Genomic DNA, 19,663 nt, shown 5'->3' on the forward strand with positions numbered 1-19,663 from the left:
ACGGATCAACACTAAGCTTAACGGTGAACAATAGCAGTCGCTCATCTCCTACAAAAGACTTTTATTTGACGAGTATCACGACTTTGATCTTGACCAACCCAACTCTTTCTAGTAAAAGACCTTGCTGCGGCCGAGGATGTTCCCTCTGTCACGTCTGACATTGCATCACAAGCATCCCTAAGCCATTGCGATTAAAGTCAGCTGGACATCGCCAGTGTTGGACTACTCCCAGCACCCTCGAAGGGGTGGGTCAATGGAGGCTCATTTGGAGGAGGAGCACAGCGAGGCAGATTCAGGGGGCACATGTAACTCTTATGGTAGTCGTTAACAGTCATTGCTGTGCATTGGTTTGTTTTTCTTGTCGCGATATGAGTTACGAAATGATCTTGGCCGTCAAACACCACGCGTAGGTACGCCTCGCACCAGTAAGACGAGCCCGTTCCACTATTGCCACCTCACATAGATTAGCGGGTTCGAGTAATACCCGTTGCCCTTGTTGTTGACCATTGGTTTCGTATATGTCAGGTAGATTGCGTTTTCGCTCTGACTGGCCAGTAGAGCCGGATGTGCTTGGAGAGTGTATCCACCGATGAACCCGTTGCCACTGGGCGCACGATAGAACATCTTGGGCACCTCCCAAGGCCCACCAGGCGTTGGAGAGGTTGAGATCCAGAACTCGGGCACGACTGAGTTCTTGGCCTGGCCAATCCAGACGAAGAGCTTCCAGACCTCGGAATAGTAGAATGTGCCCTGGCCGCCGGCGCTTACGTTGGGAATGTTGAGGCCACCCGCGTTGAGGCCGGGGTTCACTGTAGCCCAGCCCATCATGATGAAATAGCGGTAGGCGGACTGATCCTCGATTTTGTCGACCGGCACCTGGGCAACGCCAACGTTGCCGTCCGCATTTTGGCCGTATATGTAGGCCACGCCATCACGTACGATACCCCCGTAGGTGCCGTAGGGGAAGTCCGAGGCAGCCCAGAACTGCTGTTTGACGAGGGTGACTTTCGGCAGGGCATTGACATCCGTAGATGGTGAGTACTCGAGGCGGTACAGGCTGGTGGGCGGGTCTCTGACGAGGGTGCCGAGGCTGGAGGTAATGTGTGCCTGCTTGATCCAAGTGTACGCGACGATAGTGCCATCTGCGCGTGTCGACGTGACCAAAGGCGGTGCGTCGGGCCAGATGGCGAAGCGGCTGCCATCAGGGCACATGCCCGCACTATTCTCGCCGCACTTATCTGAAGGAATGGGGTAAAAGGGGGTGCGGGTGTTGCGGCCATAGGTGAGAAGCGCGGTGCCGCTCTCGACAGGACTCGTCACCTGTTGTAGCTTGGGCTTCCCGTTGGCACCAAAGTCGGTCCAGGCGGCCGAGCTGGCCCAGACGGGCAGCGTTGGGTTGCCGGAGCTGTCAAAAGGCTGTGAGTCACGGCATACCCACAGCGCCCGGTTGTTGACCCGGACGGAGCCGCACGAGTCGCGGTTGATGGTTGAATCGTCCACCCGTCCGATGATCTCGGGGCTCCCCAGTACAGACGGCGTGAATCCAGTGACGACACCTCCGAGCACAGCCACCGAGATAACGGTCCGGAACAGCATGTTAATGCCAGTCTCGAGATAACTAGAGTAAGTCGGAAGCGAGGCACATGCCTGAAGACTTAGATGTATCAATCTGTGACTGAAGAATGCTCGCACTTCTTGTATCATGCCAATGATGCTCCGGCAGAGAGCTGCTGGATTTATACTTATTGCCAACCCTTTTCTCAGCCGTGGCTTGAGTAGGTCCTGGTGTAGGGCGGCGATGTGCCCGGCATCCTAAGCTCAATGCCGACACCTGCGCCATGTCTTGTTGTGAATGCGCCATGAGATTTGAACTCAGGTCGCGTTGGAGGTCCAGTCATGTGCATGGATCTCAGCCGTACTACGTTGCGCTGGAATAGCTGCCCATGCACGCTGGCCTGCTTGAGGGGAACCTCGTTCGTGCAGGGAAACGTCGCCATTGTCGACCACGACAGAAAACGACCAGGGTATGCACTGGTAACCAGATGGTCGCAGAGAGAGCTTGTGAACCACAACTCGGCGGAGTGTCGTAGCTCGTGCCAAGCGACCCGGCGGGTGTCCATGCCCAGCACCACTTCTCTGGGCGTCTCAACACTGTCCGTGGACGCTGCTCTAAGGTGTTGTCGAGGCCGCAACAAGCACTGCCCGTCTGGGAAATTATGCCCAGTCCAGATCGAGCACGGCAGGCATGTCGTATACCCCAACTCACATGCAGAGGAGAGCCGGGATTGTCAGGTTTGGCATCCTAGTCAAAGTGCGGGGAAGATTGCGCTCTCATCATCGAGAAACCCTACATGTAACCGCCGATGGTGAACGAAAAGCTTACCTCTTTGCGATGCTCCGGCTTCCCGGTGCCTCTTACCAGGACGCAGAAGATCGAACGTGCTTCCGAGCGCGATGATGTTAGCTACTTCCCATCGCCTTGACCTTTCATTTGCATTTGTCTGATTGTGACTCAGGTATGGCAGGTGTCGCGATCGAAACATGCCTTGCTTCTGGTGCTGTGAAGTTCTGGGTCATCGCGACGGCGATTCGGACGATCGACGCGGCACGCATGATCACGACATGAGTCCCGAGTCTCACCAGCTCCCCGACTGAACTGTGTGCTGGCCATGTCCCTGCTCGTCTCACATTCTTGGATTTGAACGGGGACTAGAGAATGGTGGAAACTGATCTTGAGAATACACCGCTGGCAACACCTGCTAAATCGCAATATCTATATACAAGAAAAACCGCAAGAGCATAGCAGATCCTTGTCATCGTCAAAGCCATGCGCCGTCAAACCCTAGAAATGTATATCATTCCACAGTAACCTTCCCTGAGGGAAAAAGGACTAGGTCTAGCCGAAGCTGAATCGCAGAAAACACGTGGTGGCAAGTCGTGAAGAACAGATAAGTGGTACAGCAGAACGAAAAGGGGACCGAGCTCGATGGGAATCCGCCGTACTTTGCAGCAATGATCGATCGGGTACGATGGTGTGAGCCTTTTGAGCGACATGGCCTCCTGACAGCAACGATGGTATTACGGTGTGACATCAATCTGATCTGATGAAATCACCTCAGCCTCGTCTTCCTCGCGGAATTTGATACCGCCTGGTACTTTGATTCCCTCTTTGACCCAAAGTGTCTCGGAAACCTTTTCAAGCGGCCAACGGCTGCGAGCACGCTTCAAAAGTCCCTCAGTGATGTTCATGGCATCTGTTAATCCATCGGCTGCAAATTTTGACTCGTCTGCATCATGATCGCCGTCGTCTCCAGCATACTTGATCCAGCTCCAGTCAACCCGGGCTATGCGGTGGCTTGTCCGGCTGCGCATTCTTTGAACATCGCTCGCGTTTGGATGGGGGTCAAACGGTAACCTCGACTCAATGAGAGCATATAAGAGGACACCCAATGACCAGGCATCGATCGCTCTGCCATCATATGGCTGGCCTAGTATGACCTCAGGTGCTGCGTAGTCATCAGATCCGCATCGTGTTTCAAGTTTCTCATCGTCAGCCACGAATCGTGAGAGCCCAAGATCCGTCAAGGTGACAACCGAGTAAGGATACGTGGTCCAATCTTGTTGTGCATCCGCTAACTCCTGAGGAGGCAAGTTGACTAGGACATCTTTTCGACCATGAATCAGCACTTCAGATCAAATACACCCGGCCACGTAAATTCCAAACCAACTTACTTTCTAACTTGATATCCCGGTGAACGATTCTCCGCTCATGTAGATACCGGACCGCACCGATGATTTCCGAGAACATCCGTCGCATAAGCTCATTCGTTAAGACGTGGCGGTGTGTCGTGGCAATGTCGAAGAGATCCCCCCCAGGGCTATAACTGAGCACCAGTAGAGCCCTTGTAGACTCGATACTCCAAGCTTTGAGGTGAACCACAGATGGATGATCGACTATGCGCATGATCTCGAGCTCGCGCTTGAGGCTCATCTCGACGCGGTTCTCGCAGGCGCCACCCCGAGGCCCGTGTTCACATATCTTGATTGCCACCAAGGTCTTTCGATCCAGAATTGATGGAGATTGCGTGGTGCCTTTCGTAGATTCATCAGAAAAGTTCCCTTCGTCATGATCTGTCCGACTCGTAGCGAGCACAACACGGCTAAAGGTGCCTTGCCCAAGCTCCTTGACGAAGCGCCACCGGCGTAACCTGTGATCGTGTCGACTTCGCGCATCAAAGACCTCGACACGTGGCCGTTTGGCTATGCAGCCCTCATTACTTTGGGACGATTCGCTGGGAGGAGGAGATGGTGGTTTGGCCACAGGTGTAATGCCACGCGCTTGGGACAGGTGCGGCTCTCTCCTTATTGAGTGGTCTGCAGTCGCGTCGTCGTGCTCAACAGGGCCGCTCCGGCGGGTGACTGTGAGTTGTCGCTTGGGCACAGTCTTGGAGTCCGATACGTATTCGCTTATGCTTCTATTGCGGGCGTGTTCATGCTTGCCACTGATACTCTCGTCTACATGGTCGGGTTGCAGACCGATATACGTCTTGCGCTTTCCCTGGTTGGCAATGGCAGAGGCGATGGATTCGCCGCTTGCTGTGACAAGGACTGAGTCATGCATGATCTGGGGTAGAGGGTGCTCGCGCGAGGACGACCGAGGACGTAGGCGATTCCATGGACCGGGAGAGTCGCCCGGAAACAGAGGCGAGGGAAGTGGCGTGACATTGCCCATCGCAGAGATGACTGGACTGGGATAAGCCGAGCTTGGGGTAGAAGCAACGCCCTTTGCAAGCGCTTGCTTCAGGCTCGGAGTGCGTGAAACTGGCTTGAGGCTCGAGGAAGATGCCTTGCGCTGTATCGAGAGACCTTGAAGGGTTCGTGAGGAGGCGCTGTAACTCTCCAGGCTGTCTGTGCGCTGAGGGGCCGTCGGGCGGGAGGCGGCAGTATCAATTGACAAAGAGGCGGCGGGGAAGCCGTGATCGCTGAGGACGGCGTCGAGGGTGGGAATATCGGCCGAAGAGGGGACGGCCGTTGCGGCGGCAAGCGGTGGCGTGGGTGCGACCGTGTGTGACCGGAACTGGAGGTGGTCGACGGCGGAAGGTGCTTGGCTCGTGGAGGCTAGAGAGCGCCGAGGAGCTGGTGGTGTTTGTGATGTCGAGGAGTCATGGTTATGGCTGTGGCTGAGGTCATCGTCGTCGTGCAGGCGGGCGCCGGGGAAGGTGGCAGACATGGCGACGGAGGAGGCGAAGCACGTAAGCCGGGCCGGGCAGGCCTGGATGCCGTGATACGGGAGGCGAGGTGACGGCGCGGTGGGTGGTAGTCAGGCGAGGACGACAAGTAGATGGCGAGTCAAGTGTCGAGGCGCGAGGTCCCTGGCCTGCACACCACCGCCGCCGCCGCAGATAGTGGAGGGGCCGGGGCCGGGGCCGCTAAGCCAGAGTATAACTGTACGTTACGGAGAAGGCTAGGGCAAGATCGCGGGACCTGGTGAGACGCAGCCAACCAGCCTCCACACGCAGATGGCCACAGACAAGTCCCTCACAGCCAGCGGCAATGCCGGTCTGGTTGGTTCCTCGCCGCCCACAGCAGTCGCAAGCACCACGGTGTTTGATGCGGGACACGTACATTAGAAGTGCATGTTTTCGAGGCGCAGTCGTGGAATGACAGATCTGACAAGGCAGGCCAGGCCAGGCCAGAATTAGAAACGGCAATCTGCGCCAACCTCCATCCGCGTCGGCCTCCAGCCATCTAACCAGCCACAGCAGCTCGCCCACTTGGTGCTGAAGTAGTAGCATCTTTACCCCAGCACTTCACCACACCTTGGCTGTTCTGTTTGCGCCCATGACTCAGTATGCAAAGGTGCGCTGATGTCATTCTCCCGCGTAAGTCACGTCGGCCACTGGGAGCGCCGATGCACAACACGGTCTGCGCCGCCCACCACCCATTGGCTCCTGCAATTCGACCCTTGGGGACCTCGCGGCTATCACGAACGCAAACCAAAACAACCATACACGTCCATAAGCACGTCGTACTGCGCCCATCCGCTGCAGCGAAGCACTGGCTAGGTTTTTATCCTTGTTTTTTCTTGAGACTATGCGCCTCGGCTGGATGGTGCACAACCGTGCAGAACAAGACCTCTGCCCAACACTCAGGCACATGCCCATGTGAACGTGTCTGCAAACATAGTACAGAACCCGGGAAGATCACCAATCCTGCTTTCTGCCATATTACAGCGAGCCGCACCTTGAGCCAGGTATCGCTCCGTCATGCGAACGGAGGAGACCATCAAGTCTCGTGTCGTACGTGCCTTTCAACTACGCACGTAGTCCTGTGCTGGCTTCATGTTATTATAAGCACGAGGCGTTGCCTCTTGTTCTCATGTCATGTTGGCGCACTCATTCTCCACTTTACCTTTCTATTTCACGAACCAATTTGGGATCTTGCGAAGACCAAACCATGGCTTTCATGGTTTTCCGTGCCGAGTTCTCGCTTCGTCAAATCTCTCCACGGAGTCTTGCCAGGCAGCGCTGCTCTGTAACTGGACTGTTAAATTTCTTTACTTCGAGTGGTGCCTCGATAACTTGGTGTGCAGACCTTGAAATGTCAGAGGGCGGCACGAAATGGTGACTTTCGTAGCATCAAACAACGATCTACCCATACTTCCAGACAAATCTAAAACTTGTTGGTGTGGTGACGCAGCTGGATCACCTTGGCATCCCTTGCATTTGTGGAACATGGCGGGCACCTTAGTAACTCCTGACGTCTCCAAACTACACGTGGCTCACCTGCTATCAGCAATACTGAGTGCGTCAAGGAGTTGAATCGTCATATCCACGGTTGCAATTGCGGCGCATGCTATTCTCTAAATCCTTGTGAGCATCGTTGACTTCACATGAAATGGGGCAGAAGGAAGTCAATCCCCCAAGTCAGCCATAACTCTATGAAATGCGTTCAGTCCTAGTCTTGAGTGTTAGTGCACGTGAGACAAGCGTTGGGAGCGGCATCCACTCGCGGTTGAAAACTGCAATGGATGACGAATGTGGGGAACGGTGACATTCATATCGTGCGATCGTGTCGCTGGTTATTCCCAGGATCAGGTTACATCGTCTTGCAGTTCGACTGACTGACCTCCACATGTAATCTCGACTGCCTATGTCTTTACTCTGGCCGCCTACGTATAAGCATAGGACATTGAGTCTGCCGACCGCTACGGTGACGTACTTTCATCCCCATCGCGTTTGCCACGTGGGAATCTGCATGTGTCGACAGGCGAAAGTGCTCTACGCCATTTGCCCGATTGAGCACTCCTGCATATAGTTTATTGGTTCGGTACAGTGCTCCTGCTCAAATCAGGTTTGAAAGATGAACTGCTAAGTCGAGCTCGACTGAGCAGCGACACCGTGGTACAGTCTACAGACGATGTTCTCTTGGATATCAGAATGACTGGTCCCTGTATACCTCCCCCTTGTCCCTTGTCTCGTGGTGAGGTATGGAAGTAGCATCCGCTCTGTGGGGGGAATTAAGAGAATAAAGCAAACAAACCTCAGTGGAACACCGTTCCGGCGCGACAGTGAAAGGGCTCCACGCAACTCACCCAATGACAAGACACCCCGAGCGGCAAGGCAACCGCCACTGTTCCGGGCGAGAGAAGCGTGCAGGTCAGAGACAAGACAGGCCGTGCTTGAACGGGCAGCAGTTCCTCACTGCTTCTGGATAGGGCAATGTTGCGAGCTGTGCTAATTTGGTTGTTTCTTTCCACTGTCCCGACACGATGTGTATCCTGTCAGGAGACATTCCGTACTCCACCAATGCTCGGACCGGACTCGCATGTGGGGAGTCTTGCGCCATACTAGAATTATATATTATTATTATTAGTACGCGTTACCTAGTTAGGTTTCGCGAGCCTACAAATCTATCGTATAATAAACCGTACCGAAGCCGGATAAAAAATATACGCTACGTATTCGGTACGCCTAAGCGGCGTCTTCGCTGCGTGGTTCCGTCGCGTATCACGAATGGCTCTCACCAGCCAGACGTTCTTTGGGCGAGATTGGTCGCCTCCCTCCACGCCTCTAAGCCGGTGCAGCTCCTGGGTATGTGTGATTTCTAGGGGCGCGTGCACCCCGTCAGCGCTGCGCGGGCGCATCGTCAGCGACGCTCCCTCTCGCGGAGGTCGTCGTGTATGTCGGCTTCAGTATCCGGGGCAACCAGCCCGGGGCCCCTGTGCCCGCATCGCCTGCGCTTCGTGTTCGCTGCATTCTCGCTTGTGCTTCGTCCTCCCGTGCTTCCCGCGTCCCCTGTTCCTGTGCCGCGGCCTCCTCGCCCGCTCTAGCGAAGTGGGGGAGTAGGTTCTCCGCGATGAGCCACCGGGCCACCTTCTTGCTAAGCTGCGGCTGGTCTAGTAGCGCTGCTAACTCGCGGCTCCCGCGCGGCGGGCACTTACCGGCGTCGTGCCACATCTTTTCCCGGCTCGCTCTAAGTGCGTCGCAGTGGAGGAGGATGTGTTCCCCAGTCTCAAGGGCTTCCTCGCACCGACAGAGCGGCGACGTCACGCCGGGGGCGCCTATCTTGTAGAGGAGCGCGCGGGTGCTTAGTCGTCCGGTGCGTAGTTGGATGAGAATGGAGGACTCGAATTTCAGGAGGCCCTTGTGCCTTTTGATAGTCGCCGCGCGGTCTTCTGCGCATGGTCCGGCGCCCTGCGCTCGCGCAGCGCTCCAGCGGTCCTCCCACCCCTCAGCGAGTGCGATTTTGGGTGAGGACCCTCGGGTCCACGCGCGGAGTGCATCCGCTCGGTGCGTCAGGACCTCGTCAGGTTTCGGCAGTAGGTTGATCGCCGTTGAGTTCCGTTTCCGGCGTGCCCAGAGCGCGCGGTTTACGATACCCGCCGCTCGCGCGCACGCGATGCGTATAAGCTTCTCTTTATCCTTCCGCTCGATCCGTTCCTGGAAGCTTGCGGCGATATAGTTTAGGTGTAGGTCCAGGGGGGAGACGCAGGCTTCAGCCTCAAGGTACTTTATAGGGGTTGATCGCGGCGCCCCACAGACAACGCGGAGGCACTCCGACTGTATCGATGCGAGTTCGCTGCTCGGGCCCGTCGCTTTCTTGCCGGTCCTTGGTGTGGGGGTGTGCCAGACGCTGGCGCCGTATGACAGGGCGCTACGTATTACCATAAGGTATATCTGCCGCGCGCGTGCGAGGCTACATCCCCACGTAGTCGCTGCTAGCCTCGTGAGCGCGAGGGTCTGGGACTTCATCTTCGCCTTCGTCCTTTTTATATGGCCCGTCCACCGGAGTTTCCTGTCCAGCCAGACGCCAAGGAACCTGGCCTCGTCGACCGGTTGTACCTCCACGCCGTCAAGGCGAACGCTCGTCGAAGGCGCCGCGTGTGCGCGTGTCATATGTATGAGTTCGCTCTTCGCTGGCTCAAACGCCATCCCCATTTCCTCCGCCCAGACCTTGCAGGTAGTCCAGGCCCGTTCGAGGGCGCGAACGGTATCGGCCGGGTCCGTGCCGACGGCCATTAGGTTTGTGTCGTCGGCGTAGCCGACGATTACTAGCTGCGAGTGCGCGGCTAGTGCATTATATAGCGAGGAGATATAGAGCAGGAAGAGGACCGGGGATAACGGTGAGCCCTGGGGCACCCCGGCCCGAACAGGGAGGGGATCTGACGTAGCACCGTCGAAGCAGAGTTGCGCCGTTCGCGAGTCGAGGAAGCTGCGCACCCATCCGACTACCCACTGGGGGAATCCCTTTCGTCGGAGCACCTGGAGAAGCCTTATATGGTCCACCGTATCGAAGGCCCCCTTAATGTCGAGCTGAAGTAGCGAGACGAGGCCGCCTCGTGCCCACGTCGTATGCGCTACGTCGTGGACGAGCTTGACCGCGAGCTCAGTGGAGCGGCCCTCGCGGTTGCCCATCTGGCCTTGTGGGAGCAGAAGGTGCGTTTCCGCAGCGAGTGCGACTCGCTCAGTTAGTATCGCTTCAAGGAGCTTTCCAATTGTGCTAGTAAGCGAGATGGGCCGCCAGGCTGCTACCGTTCCCTTTTGCGCCTTCGTCTTTCCAGGCTTAGGTATAACTACTACGCGGGCGCATCGGAAGCGCTGCGGGAAATAGCTTAGTGCGAAGGAGGCGTCCGCGATGTATGCGAGTTCTTGGTGCAGCGGTGGTCCGCAGTGTAGGAGTAGGCCTGACGGGATAAGGTCAACCCCAGGGGCCTTCCACTGCGACGTCTTTTGGAGCTTCTGCGCTACGTCCTCGGTGCTCACCCGCCTCTCGATCTCGATGGATTTCTCCGGGGCAGGTCCCGGCTCATTAGCTCCGTGTGTGATAATAGGTGCTGGAAAGAATCGGGCCGCAAGAACCCCAGCCTTCTCCTCGTGCGTGCGCGCTAGTTGCGTATCGTCTGCGCTGCGCTGTAGGTCGGGGATTCTCCCAGAGTCTGCCGGGGCGGAGCTTCGGAGCCGCGCCCACTTCTCGAGAGCCCATATATCGCGGTCCCTTTCCGATGCGACAGCGAGCCAGTGGCGCCACCGCCTCGCCTGCGCGTCGCCGATCGTGGTCTTCTGGTTCCGTGTCGCGTCTTGCCACCTCTGCCAAGTATAGGGGCCGGGTCGTGCTGTATACTCTCTCCTGGCCGCCTTGGCCTTGTCGCATGCATCCTCCACCTCGGGTGACCACCAGTCCGCCCCCCCGCCTTTAGATCGTGTGCGCTTCGGTACCGCCGCGTTCGCGACTTGTTCAAGTTGTAGGATTAGCCAGTCCACCCTGCTATCGAGTTGGGCGGGCGTGAGCAGCGGGGGCGGCATGCCCTCGAATCGTCGCTTCGCCTCGAGTTGGGCCATCTTCTTGTCGAGCATCTTCCAGTTCCATCCTTCCGGCTCCGGGCCCTGCGGGACCGCGGCTTCCGCGATGCGTATAAGCTGCGAACGGTGGTCGGACCCTTCAAGCCCTGCATCCCCCTCGAAGGCGACCCTGATGTCCCTGGAGGCCCACGTATAGTCAATCGTTGAATCCCTATGACCGTGGCGTTGTCGTGTGATTTCCCCGTAGGGCGTGGCTAGCTCGAGGCGCCAGCGCTGCGCGAACTCGAGGAGCGCGGCGCTGTGGATAGAGGTCCGGCCGTGCAAGTCCCAGAGCGGGTGGTGGGTGTTGAAGTCCCCTACGAGTACGTGCCGCCCACGCGGCGCCATCTCGGGGAGGTCGCGTAGTGGGCTGTCCCAGCTCTCCGGGTCCGTCTGGTTCGGGGAGTAGATGGACCATATATGTATCGCCGCGTTCTCGGCTCCGAAGGTAACGACGCACCAGTCGGTGCCCCCGCGCTGCGCCCACGTAGCTGGGTCGTGTCGTTTATGCACATATAGCGCCGCCCTGCCTCCCTCGTAGACCGCTATGTAGCGGCAGCGGCTGGGGCAGTAGACCCCCCCTGTGTCCCTGTTGGTCCAGGGCTCCTGTATCGCGATGACGTCGTACTCGGCGCGGCTTTCTAGCGCGAGCGCTGCGTTCTCTCTGCTTGCTGCGGTATTCCAGTATAGGACTGAGAGCTTCATGTTGATCGGGTTGAGCTCGTCTCCGGTGGTGCTGCGATCGATCCTCCATCGCCGCGCCTTCGCTTCGCGGGCGCAGTGAACATTGACGTTATGGCCCTGTCCTGGCTCCCCCCGACGCTCGATACTGTTTGCTTCCGTGGGCGGCCGCGGGGCCTTGAGGGTTCTCTCCCCTGTACGACCTGCCACTCGTCGCGCGTCGTTGTCGGGGCGGGCTCCCCGCGGGCGCTCGTTGGTGGTACCGTAGTGTGGTTTTCACTCCGGAGTGCCGACACGGTCGATACGCTGTCGGCCACCTCGAAGCGGCGGGCCCGGTGAGCGAACGCCTCACGGACTCGCTCGCGCTCCGTCTGCGCTGCTCTGCAGCGCCGGTCCCACGCCGCGTGTGGTCCTTGGCAGTTAACACATGTCTTTCTGGCGCTCGGCGCCGCCTTCGTGCAGTTCTTTTCGCCACCTTCGTGCGCGGCGCCGCCGCAGTGCCCGCACCTCGGCTTAGCCTTGCATACCCGGGCTCGATGGCCGTAACCGTAACAGTTGTAGCATTGGAGGAACCGGAGGCTGGGGTCGTAGGGCTCGCAGTCGAAGATCCGAGCTTGCCAGACTAACCCGCGCTGGACCAGCTCCTGCGCTGCGCTTACGCCGTTCGTGAAAATAATAAGCGACGCGCTTGCTGCCTGGTTGTTCCTGGGGAGGTCCCTCTTGCACCTCGTAATGCCCACCTTATTCTCCGTCGCTAGATGCGCAGCTAGAGCGCGCTCGTCGTGTGCAGCCGCTAGTAGCGCCGTTGGCAAGCCCTTCGCGATCACCGCGACTTCGCGGTGCCTCAGGACCGCTCCCCGGCCGAAGGCCGCCTCCACCCACTGGTCGTCGCGTCCGGGCTTAGCTGCCTTGCTCGCGAAGGTAATCATAACATCGCCGGATTGAAGGCGCATCGCTGCTACGGCGTCTCCGCCGCGCAGGGCCGCGTTCACTGCCTCTACCGTGGCTTTGGGGTCCCTGTCAGGGAGTGTATTTCCCTCGGGGGCCGATATTATCGCCTGTCTCTCCCTGCGTTCAGGGACGACAACCCGGGGTTGCCATGCGCTGCTACTAAGCTGCGCGCTCGACGCGACCGCGGCCCATGTGGGTTTCTGTTTCTTCTCCTGTGCGTCGATGGTTGCTTGTACGGTTTTCGCGATAATGGCTTCGATGTGTTTGTCGGTCGTGTGGGTACGCGTCGCGCTCGAGGCTCGGTCGCGCCGCACGCGGAGGGCGTAGAATTTCTCGAGGAGGTCGTGGAGGCGCGCCTTATCCTCAATCCCAAAGACGTCGGCTATTTCTTGTTCGACGGTCGAGTCCTGCGTTCGAACGCTCGCCTCAGTGTCGCCTTCGGTGTGCGCGCGTGTCGCCTGCGGCGCCTCTGCGCTGCGGCCCGCGTGCGGGTGGTGTTGACTCTGATCGAGCCCGGCACCAGCCCCCACGATAACCATCGGCTCTGCCATTCCGCGCGTTCGATGCGCGGACGATGCGGGAGCGCCTCTCTGTCCTTTCGGACCTGGAGAATCGCGCTATAATAAAAGATCGATGAAGGAACACGTTATGGGCGAATTATTCGATGAAAAGCTCTCTGTCCATTTTCTGAATTATATAACAACAGTGCTGGTTTACCGCATAGATCTCGACTTCTATCCGAGGACGACCCGTCCCGCTGTCGATCACGGCAGACACACACCAAATTGCAAGCCACTAAGCGTGAACTAAGACTATTTGGGAAAAAGCCAATCTTAGGCACGGCACGCCTGTCCCAAAACTGACAATGGACCTGCAAGCCAGCATATGGCCACATGTCACAGGTTGCATTCTACTGGTTACGCAGCCACCTGTGTGTCGAGAAGTGTTCAAGCGAGGTCTATCAGAGAAAGGATCGTCATTCATCACGGCCAAGGATCAGTGTGCTGATATGCAGCCGCTTGATTGCCGCGCCTGTGCAGGTCAGCACAGCGAATCACAAGGACATGGTGACCATGAAGAAGAAGGTCCCCTGAACGACCATGACGGTTGATTGATTATCACCAGAGTATTAAAGCTCGCTGCAAATGCGGATACTTTGCCTCTTTGCTGCTTGTCTCCTACGTGCAGTCGCCAACGCCAACGTACACCTCGAGCCAACGGACTGTGCCTGGGCCATAGCTTCAACTCACCTCTAATGTTATGACCATGGCGTCTTTCCTCAAAGCGGTGTTACGCCTCATCTTAGAGGCCAAGCCTCAGCCCGCCAAAGCCGGTATCGACGGGGAACAGGGCATAACCGGAGTGGCAGACGAGAAACGACCGGCACCGTCGCATAGCCTCTGGCCATCCAATTACGAATCTCAACAGACCGTGCCAACCCAGCCCAGTCACTTGATTCCTGAAAATGACTCTCTGCTTCTATATAGACTGATGATGGGCATCTCGGCTGCACCACATCTAGGCTTCGACCTAGAAGCGAACGGTGGAAGGCGGCCTGCCGCCAATCTCGGCATCTACGCCCGCGTCGTGCACGCTGAGCAGAAGGCCAAAGACAGCTTCAAGGTCTTCTCGGTCATCATCAATGGCTGCTACTTTCTCCAGATCATCGTTGCCGCAGCCCTTACGGCCATGGGAGCCGCCAATGCGAACAACAAGGCCATCACTGCATTTGGCGCGTTCAATACCATCATTGCAGGCCTCCTCACGTTCCTGAAAGGATCGGGTCTTCCGGCACGTTATAAGTACTACGGCAACGAGTGGAAGAAGATCCGCCAGTACATCGAGCAGCGAGAGCGCGACTTCTCCCGCCAAGGGTGCACACTGGACGTCTATCACGTAGCCGAAACGATTGAGAAAATGTACGCCCACATAGAGCAGGAGATCGAAGCCAACACACCGGACAGCTACACGTCGGTCACTCGATCTTCGCAGCAGCTAGGCATCAACAACGCCGACAAGATCGGCGGTATGGATGTGTCCAAATTGGAGGGCTTCGCGTCGAAATTATCCGGCCTCGACAGCACCATCGCCAAGATCACTGCAGGTCTCAAAGACAAGACGCAAGGGCTGACGCAGGGACTTCACGAACGAGAAAAGGAGGTTGAGGCTGAAGTACGCCGAGTGGAAGAGTCGGTGGAGAAGCACGTGCAGGAACATAAAGACAAGCTTGCACGCGAGGCCCAGCTGCGCAGGAATGAAGTCGAAAGCGTTCGTGAAACGGCCAGCGCCGCCGTCGCAGACAGATTTGCAGATGTCACAAGGTCAGCTGGCGCCCAAGTGAGCCAGATAGAGAACTTGGCACACGGACTTGCAGACCGAGCGAAGCAGGTCGAAACTGTAGCAAGCCACGGTCGAGTGGCAGGGGCTCAGTTGGCAGACGATCTGGCGCGAGCTGTGGCAGGCACACCACGTGCAGACGAAGCCAGGCAGAAGTCGGCGGAGCCATCACACTCAGCAAGAGATTAGGCTCAGCGAAGGATTCCATGAAGTGGCGATAAAAGGAGCGGAACTGTAGCTACGTGCAAGCACTCAGTAAACTACCTGACTTACATGGGTGCAACCAGTAATGATCACAGCTTGGGCCATAATACCATGCGGACTCCTAGGGGTCGGGACCCGACATTAAGATCTCGTGCACACCAACATGCTTCGAGGTACTTCCTCAACACCTGTGGGGCCTAGACTGGTACTTTCGATGCAGCCCCACCTTGCCTTTCCACTTAACGCGACCTCCCACGTGCGACGCGTCCGCTGGTGCGCAATCAGGCACAAAGTCGCGTCTCCCTCAATCGACTGTTGGCATCGAACCTCACGAGCCAACACCAAGACATCACCACTGCAGCTTCGAACCCGCCACAGCCCAGATTTGCCGTCTCAAGCGCACAATGTTGAGGCAGGACTTCAACCGTATCGACCCCAAGAGGCGCAATGTCCTCGATCATCGCAAGAAACAGTTTGCCGACCCAGCCTACAGAGAGAACGTGTACCCCCACCGCCTCAACATCTACGCCACGCCACCCACAGCCGACATTACACTCGAGCAGTTTGAGCAATGGGCCATTGATCGCCTGCGTATACTAGCAGAGCTCGAAGCATGTTCTTTTCGAAACAAGTCATTTCAGGAGACGTTGGCGCACATGAAGCCTCTGCTTGACAAGTACCTGCCTCTGGAGTCAAACACATCGTCGTCTACGCGCCTCGCCGCCGAGAGGCAAAAGGATCACTACAGCCACTTCATCCTCCGCCTTGCCTTCTCTTCCACTGAAGACCTGCGCCGCCGCTTTACCCGCGTCGAGTCAACGCTGTTCCGCCTGCGACTAGAACTGGACAGCCCGAAAGAGCGCATGGAATTCGTGCAGAGCCTCAGTCTCGATTGGGAGCCTGTCCCGACGGAAGAGCGAACGGCGTACATGGCGGAACTGGCTGCCATTAGCGGCTTCCGTAAGGGTGCTGTGGACGAAGAGACATATTTCAAGGTTGACTGGGAGCGTGTCCCCGACCTTGTTGAGAGCCGGCGTGTGTTCCTGAAGAGCGGCAAGGCATATGTGCCGTCCAAAGAACTGTCTAGCATGGTCTCTGTTGAGTTCACGAAGAGGTTAGAGAGAGCCCTCGAGGTAAGTGGATCGCAATTTGTAGAAATTGATCGGCCAAGCTGCCAAACCTCTCGAGCGGTGGACCATGTGCTAACTTGAGCTTCGATGTCGCAGCTGACTGCTCGAGCCTTACCACGTCTCGACGAAGACGATCGATTGACGCCAATACTCGACCACCTGTCTAAAAACTTCGTTACGCCAGACTCATCTTACAGCAGCGGCACTTCAGACGTGCCGGGCGCCGACATTAGCGCTCGTAATATCGACAACCTCTCCACACATTTCCCACTGTGCATGCAGCATTTGCACAGGTCGTTACGACGAGATGCCCATCTCAAGCACTTTGGACGCCTGCAATACACATTGTTCCTGAAAGGCATTGGTCTCAACCTCGAGGAGTGTCTGGTCTTCTGGAGAAGCGCCTTCCACAAGGTCACAGACGATCAATTCAACAAAGAATATCGGTACAATGTCCGTCACGTATATGGTGATGTTGGAGGAGACTCCAATCGTCGTAGCGGCGGATACTCCCCCTTTTCGTGTCAGAAGATATTGACGGAACACCCACCAGGACCCGGCGAAGCGCATGGTTGCCCATATAGGCACTTCAATCTTGACAACCTGACTGCTTTGCTACAGGGCGTGGGTATCAGTGACCAGTCTGTATTGCGAGGTGTCAAGGAGGACAAAGAGAAGCAGAAGTTCCATCTGGCTTGCAATAGGTCAGTCCGCCGACATCTTTACTACGTTGCAAGACTAAACCCCGAGTTTCGGCGGACCTCTATTCCGATCTCACTCGAGAATGATTGTCAAGATGAGGGGCTAACATTGAGGTGACATTAGGGTTTTCGAGCACGTCCACAAGAATGAGATGAAGCAAGCTAAGGACGAGGGCATCATGACGTCTGCCCAGCTTGAGACCATTGTTCATCCCAATGAGTACTTCAAGCGTAGCTATTTGCTGAAGAATCTGGGCAAAGTCAAGAGCGAGGACGTCAATATGTCTGAATAGGTCATTGTGTTATCGCTATGGTGTTGAGGTGCTCATGATGATCGGAATGGAGGCTGGGATCGCTGGACAAGAGTCCCATGGACTGCCAACGCGCACAAGATCATTCATGATTGAGATGGGAGCGGATCATTCATGTTCTTCAGCTATGATGCGTAGCATGGGTCGCCGGTTCTGCAGATAGCATGATATCAGGAAACCGGAATCCGACGGACGGAAGGACGGAAGGAGTTCATAGGGAGTTCAGAGTCAACATGTCGTCTATTTTATTGCCGCTGTCATGACAAATAACTTGCATGCCCTCTGAAGTCTCTGTCCTTGACTTGCTTTCGACGGATCACACGGCTTGATTGGGCCGGCGCAAACACTAGCAGCAGGGGGAATGGCTCCTATGAGGAGGCTGTCATTTTGTGAGCCATTTCGGGCTGGCCTGATGTGGAATTCGCTGTAATCGTGGGCAAGGCCTGAGCGCCGCAATGTCTTACCTGCGAAACCTCACCTGGGACACTTACATGGGGATCTTGATCTCGCTCTGGCGAAAGACGCACTACACTAGACCGGCATGATCATGGGAACGATACTTATCGCAATCTCACAACATAGAACAATGAAGCCAGAGTGTCGGACCCCAAAATTCGCCGTAGCCCGTCCTTGGCTGCAAGGGCGTTGTCGTTGTTGAAGTAACATTGCGCATATGGTGAGAGGCCCCGCATAAGCCAACATACCTTACAGGCAAGCCCGCGCCTTTTGTCTGCCATTGTGACATGGGGCTAACCTGATGTATGTGTGTTACAGCCAGCGTCAAAGCGAGTCCCACTCTACATGGATCTGGCTTTCTGCCGGCACAGGAACCGTTCATACGGTGCGCGCTATTCGTGGCTACAGGTGTGCGACTTTGGCAGGCCTGACTTGCCGAATATAGACTCTGATCTTTGAGGACCAACCAAGGAGAAGGAAAACAGAAGTAGGCGGACTCCACGGCGGGGTCTGCAGTGCCGGGGTCGTGGACCACCGTCCCTGGCCGTCCCAGAACACTGAACCACACCGATGAACGGTCACTTCGCTCGATTTCTGAGGCTTGGGGCTGTGGAGAGCAGATGTGCTCACGCCCAGCAGGCAAAATTTTCTGCACAGGACCCTGCTTTTGTTGGTACTGGAGCCAAATGACTCGACTCGTCCAGGCCCAGAGAGGCATACACGTTCGGTGGGTGAAAATGCTCCTGGCCGCGACAAGACATTCCCCACGAATGACATCCCTGATCAGCTGCGCTGTTGTTGTTCCTGCGTGGCTGCCGATGCAGGGTAGGGCAGGACAGGTCAACGTCATGGATGGAGCATGGCTGAGAGAGAGCCCCGAGGAAGGAACACGTAGGATAGGACGAGATAGGGACGCCAGATGTGTGCAGCAACGCCCTGCAGACACGAGACTGGGGAATACAACCCTGGACAGGCTTCTTGTTGATGAGACGGGTCAAGTGCAGGGCCACATCTGCACAATGATGTCGGCCACGCATGACGTCGTTGGCCCCCCGCCCTTCCCAGGCCTCTCGTCCCCCTACCCTGGAAAAAATGAGCGCACCCTTTTGTTCTGCACGATGGCCTCACCTGCCTACCTGTGCATGACTGTAGGGCATACGCACATCTCACCTGCTTGGAGCCGCAGACATACATGCGGCCAACTGCAGCCACGTCTTGGTCACAGCCACCACAAACCCCAGACTGCTGCCGCATGTTGTAGTGGCCTCCGCCTGTCCGGTCTTCGTGGTCCAAGAATAGAAACACATTCAAGGCACAACAGTAGCCACAACTGAGGTGCGGGTATCAATCTGCTTGTCACTATCGCTGTCTTGTCCTGTCGTGCAGGTCGTATATGGACAATTCACCGCAGGTGCACGCAGTGCGCATAGCTCCCTGTCGACCGGTGCTCAGCCCCTCGGCGAGATCATCCGCCAGGGGGGTGACCCTTAATTGCCCATCCCGTTTCAATGGATTGAGATTGCCGCTGGTCTGCAAACAATAGGATCGGCATACATGAAACCCTGGCAGAAAGTTCGGTATGGAATGTCACGAACAGAGTTTCGATGGATTCACTTCCGGCATCAGTAGGAAATGAACTTTCGCACAAACCAGGACTGTTAGACATACTGTTGACTTCCAGCCTGGACGACCTCTTCTCTTATCCTTCGCATCCGGACGACATCGAATAGCACAATCACTTTGGCTGAAGCAGGTATAGGACGTGGGCAGAAATATGTAGAATGGATTGATACTGATACAGCTCTAAAGACTAAACCCTATGGCGCCCTGTGTGACAAACCCCGGTGATATAACGAAATCCAAAAAGCCACACTTCCTGGTCAAGAATGCCACGGATCCAGCCGGGTCCCCTGTAATTATGCATGCAAGTGACAAAGACAGAAGCGAAGAGTGGTAAGAAATCCACCATCAAGTTCGAATGCTAGCAGTATTTTGGATCAAACAAGGGCGGCCGTGGCCGTCGAGCGGAGATGAGGTATTGAGGCTCCAGG

The 19,663-nt window shown here is 56.6% G+C and overlaps 4 protein-coding genes across 4 annotated transcripts; 2 read left to right on the top strand and 2 right to left on the bottom strand.

Moving 5' to 3' along the window:
• Positions 1–321: 321 nt before the first annotated feature.
• Positions 322–1,565, bottom strand: B0I36DRAFT_320717 (uncharacterized protein). Its single transcript, XM_046153586.1, has one exon. The coding sequence runs from the start codon at positions 1,210–1,212 to the stop codon at positions 445–447; it is 768 nt and encodes a 255-aa protein (XP_046013905.1). The 5' UTR covers positions 1,213–1,565; the 3' UTR covers positions 322–444.
• A 1,513-nt stretch (positions 1,566–3,078) lies between these two features.
• On the bottom strand, positions 3,079–5,230 carry B0I36DRAFT_373528 (kinase-like domain-containing protein; the record flags this gene model as incomplete). Its single annotated transcript, XM_046160203.1, has 2 exons — positions 3,079–3,665; positions 3,733–5,230. The coding sequence occupies 2 exons, from the start codon at positions 5,228–5,230 to the stop codon at positions 3,079–3,081; spliced, it is 2,085 nt and encodes a 694-aa protein (XP_046013906.1).
• An 8,153-nt stretch (positions 5,231–13,383) lies between these two features.
• B0I36DRAFT_320723 (uncharacterized protein) lies at positions 13,384–15,303 on the top strand. The gene has a single exon (XM_046153587.1). It carries the CDS (start codon positions 13,734–13,736, stop codon positions 14,997–14,999), a length of 1,266 nt encoding a protein of 421 aa, XP_046013907.1. The 5' UTR covers positions 13,384–13,733; the 3' UTR covers positions 15,000–15,303.
• B0I36DRAFT_266169 (eukaryotic and archaeal DNA primase, large subunit-domain-containing protein) lies at positions 15,304–17,429 on the top strand. The gene is made up of 3 exons (XM_046151210.1): positions 15,304–16,147; positions 16,241–16,848; positions 16,970–17,429. The coding sequence occupies exons 1-3, from the start codon at positions 15,419–15,421 to the stop codon at positions 17,136–17,138; spliced, it is 1,506 nt and encodes a 501-aa protein (XP_046013908.1). The 5' UTR covers positions 15,304–15,418; the 3' UTR covers positions 17,139–17,429.
• Positions 17,430–19,663: the final 2,234 nt, after the last annotated feature.

The sequence above is a fragment of the Microdochium trichocladiopsis genome, assembly GCF_020744255.1.
Source record: "Microdochium trichocladiopsis strain MPI-CAGE-CH-0230 chromosome Unknown B0I36scaffold_4, whole genome shotgun sequence".
Classification (NCBI taxonomy): Eukaryota; Fungi; Ascomycota; class Sordariomycetes; order Xylariales; family Microdochiaceae; genus Microdochium; species Microdochium trichocladiopsis.

Bases quoted from the DNA above. Each gene is read 5' to 3' on its own strand.
- B0I36DRAFT_320717 (XM_046153586.1), bottom strand. From the start codon at position 1,212: ATGTGCCCTGATGGCAGCCGCTTCGCCATCTGGCCCGACGCACCGCCT.
- B0I36DRAFT_320723 (XM_046153587.1), top strand. From the start codon at position 13,734: ATGACCATGGCGTCTTTCCTCAAAGCGGTGTTACGCCTCATCTTAGAG.
- B0I36DRAFT_266169 (XM_046151210.1), top strand. From the start codon at position 15,419: ATGTTGAGGCAGGACTTCAACCGTATCGACCCCAAGAGGCGCAATGTC. The intron at 16,148-16,240 runs GTAAGTGGATCG...TCGATGTCGCAG, and splicing joins GGTTAGAGAGAGCCCTCGAG to CTGACTGCTCGAGCCTTACC. The intron at 16,849-16,969 runs GTCAGTCCGCCG...AGGTGACATTAG, and splicing joins TTCCATCTGGCTTGCAATAG to GGTTTTCGAGCACGTCCACA.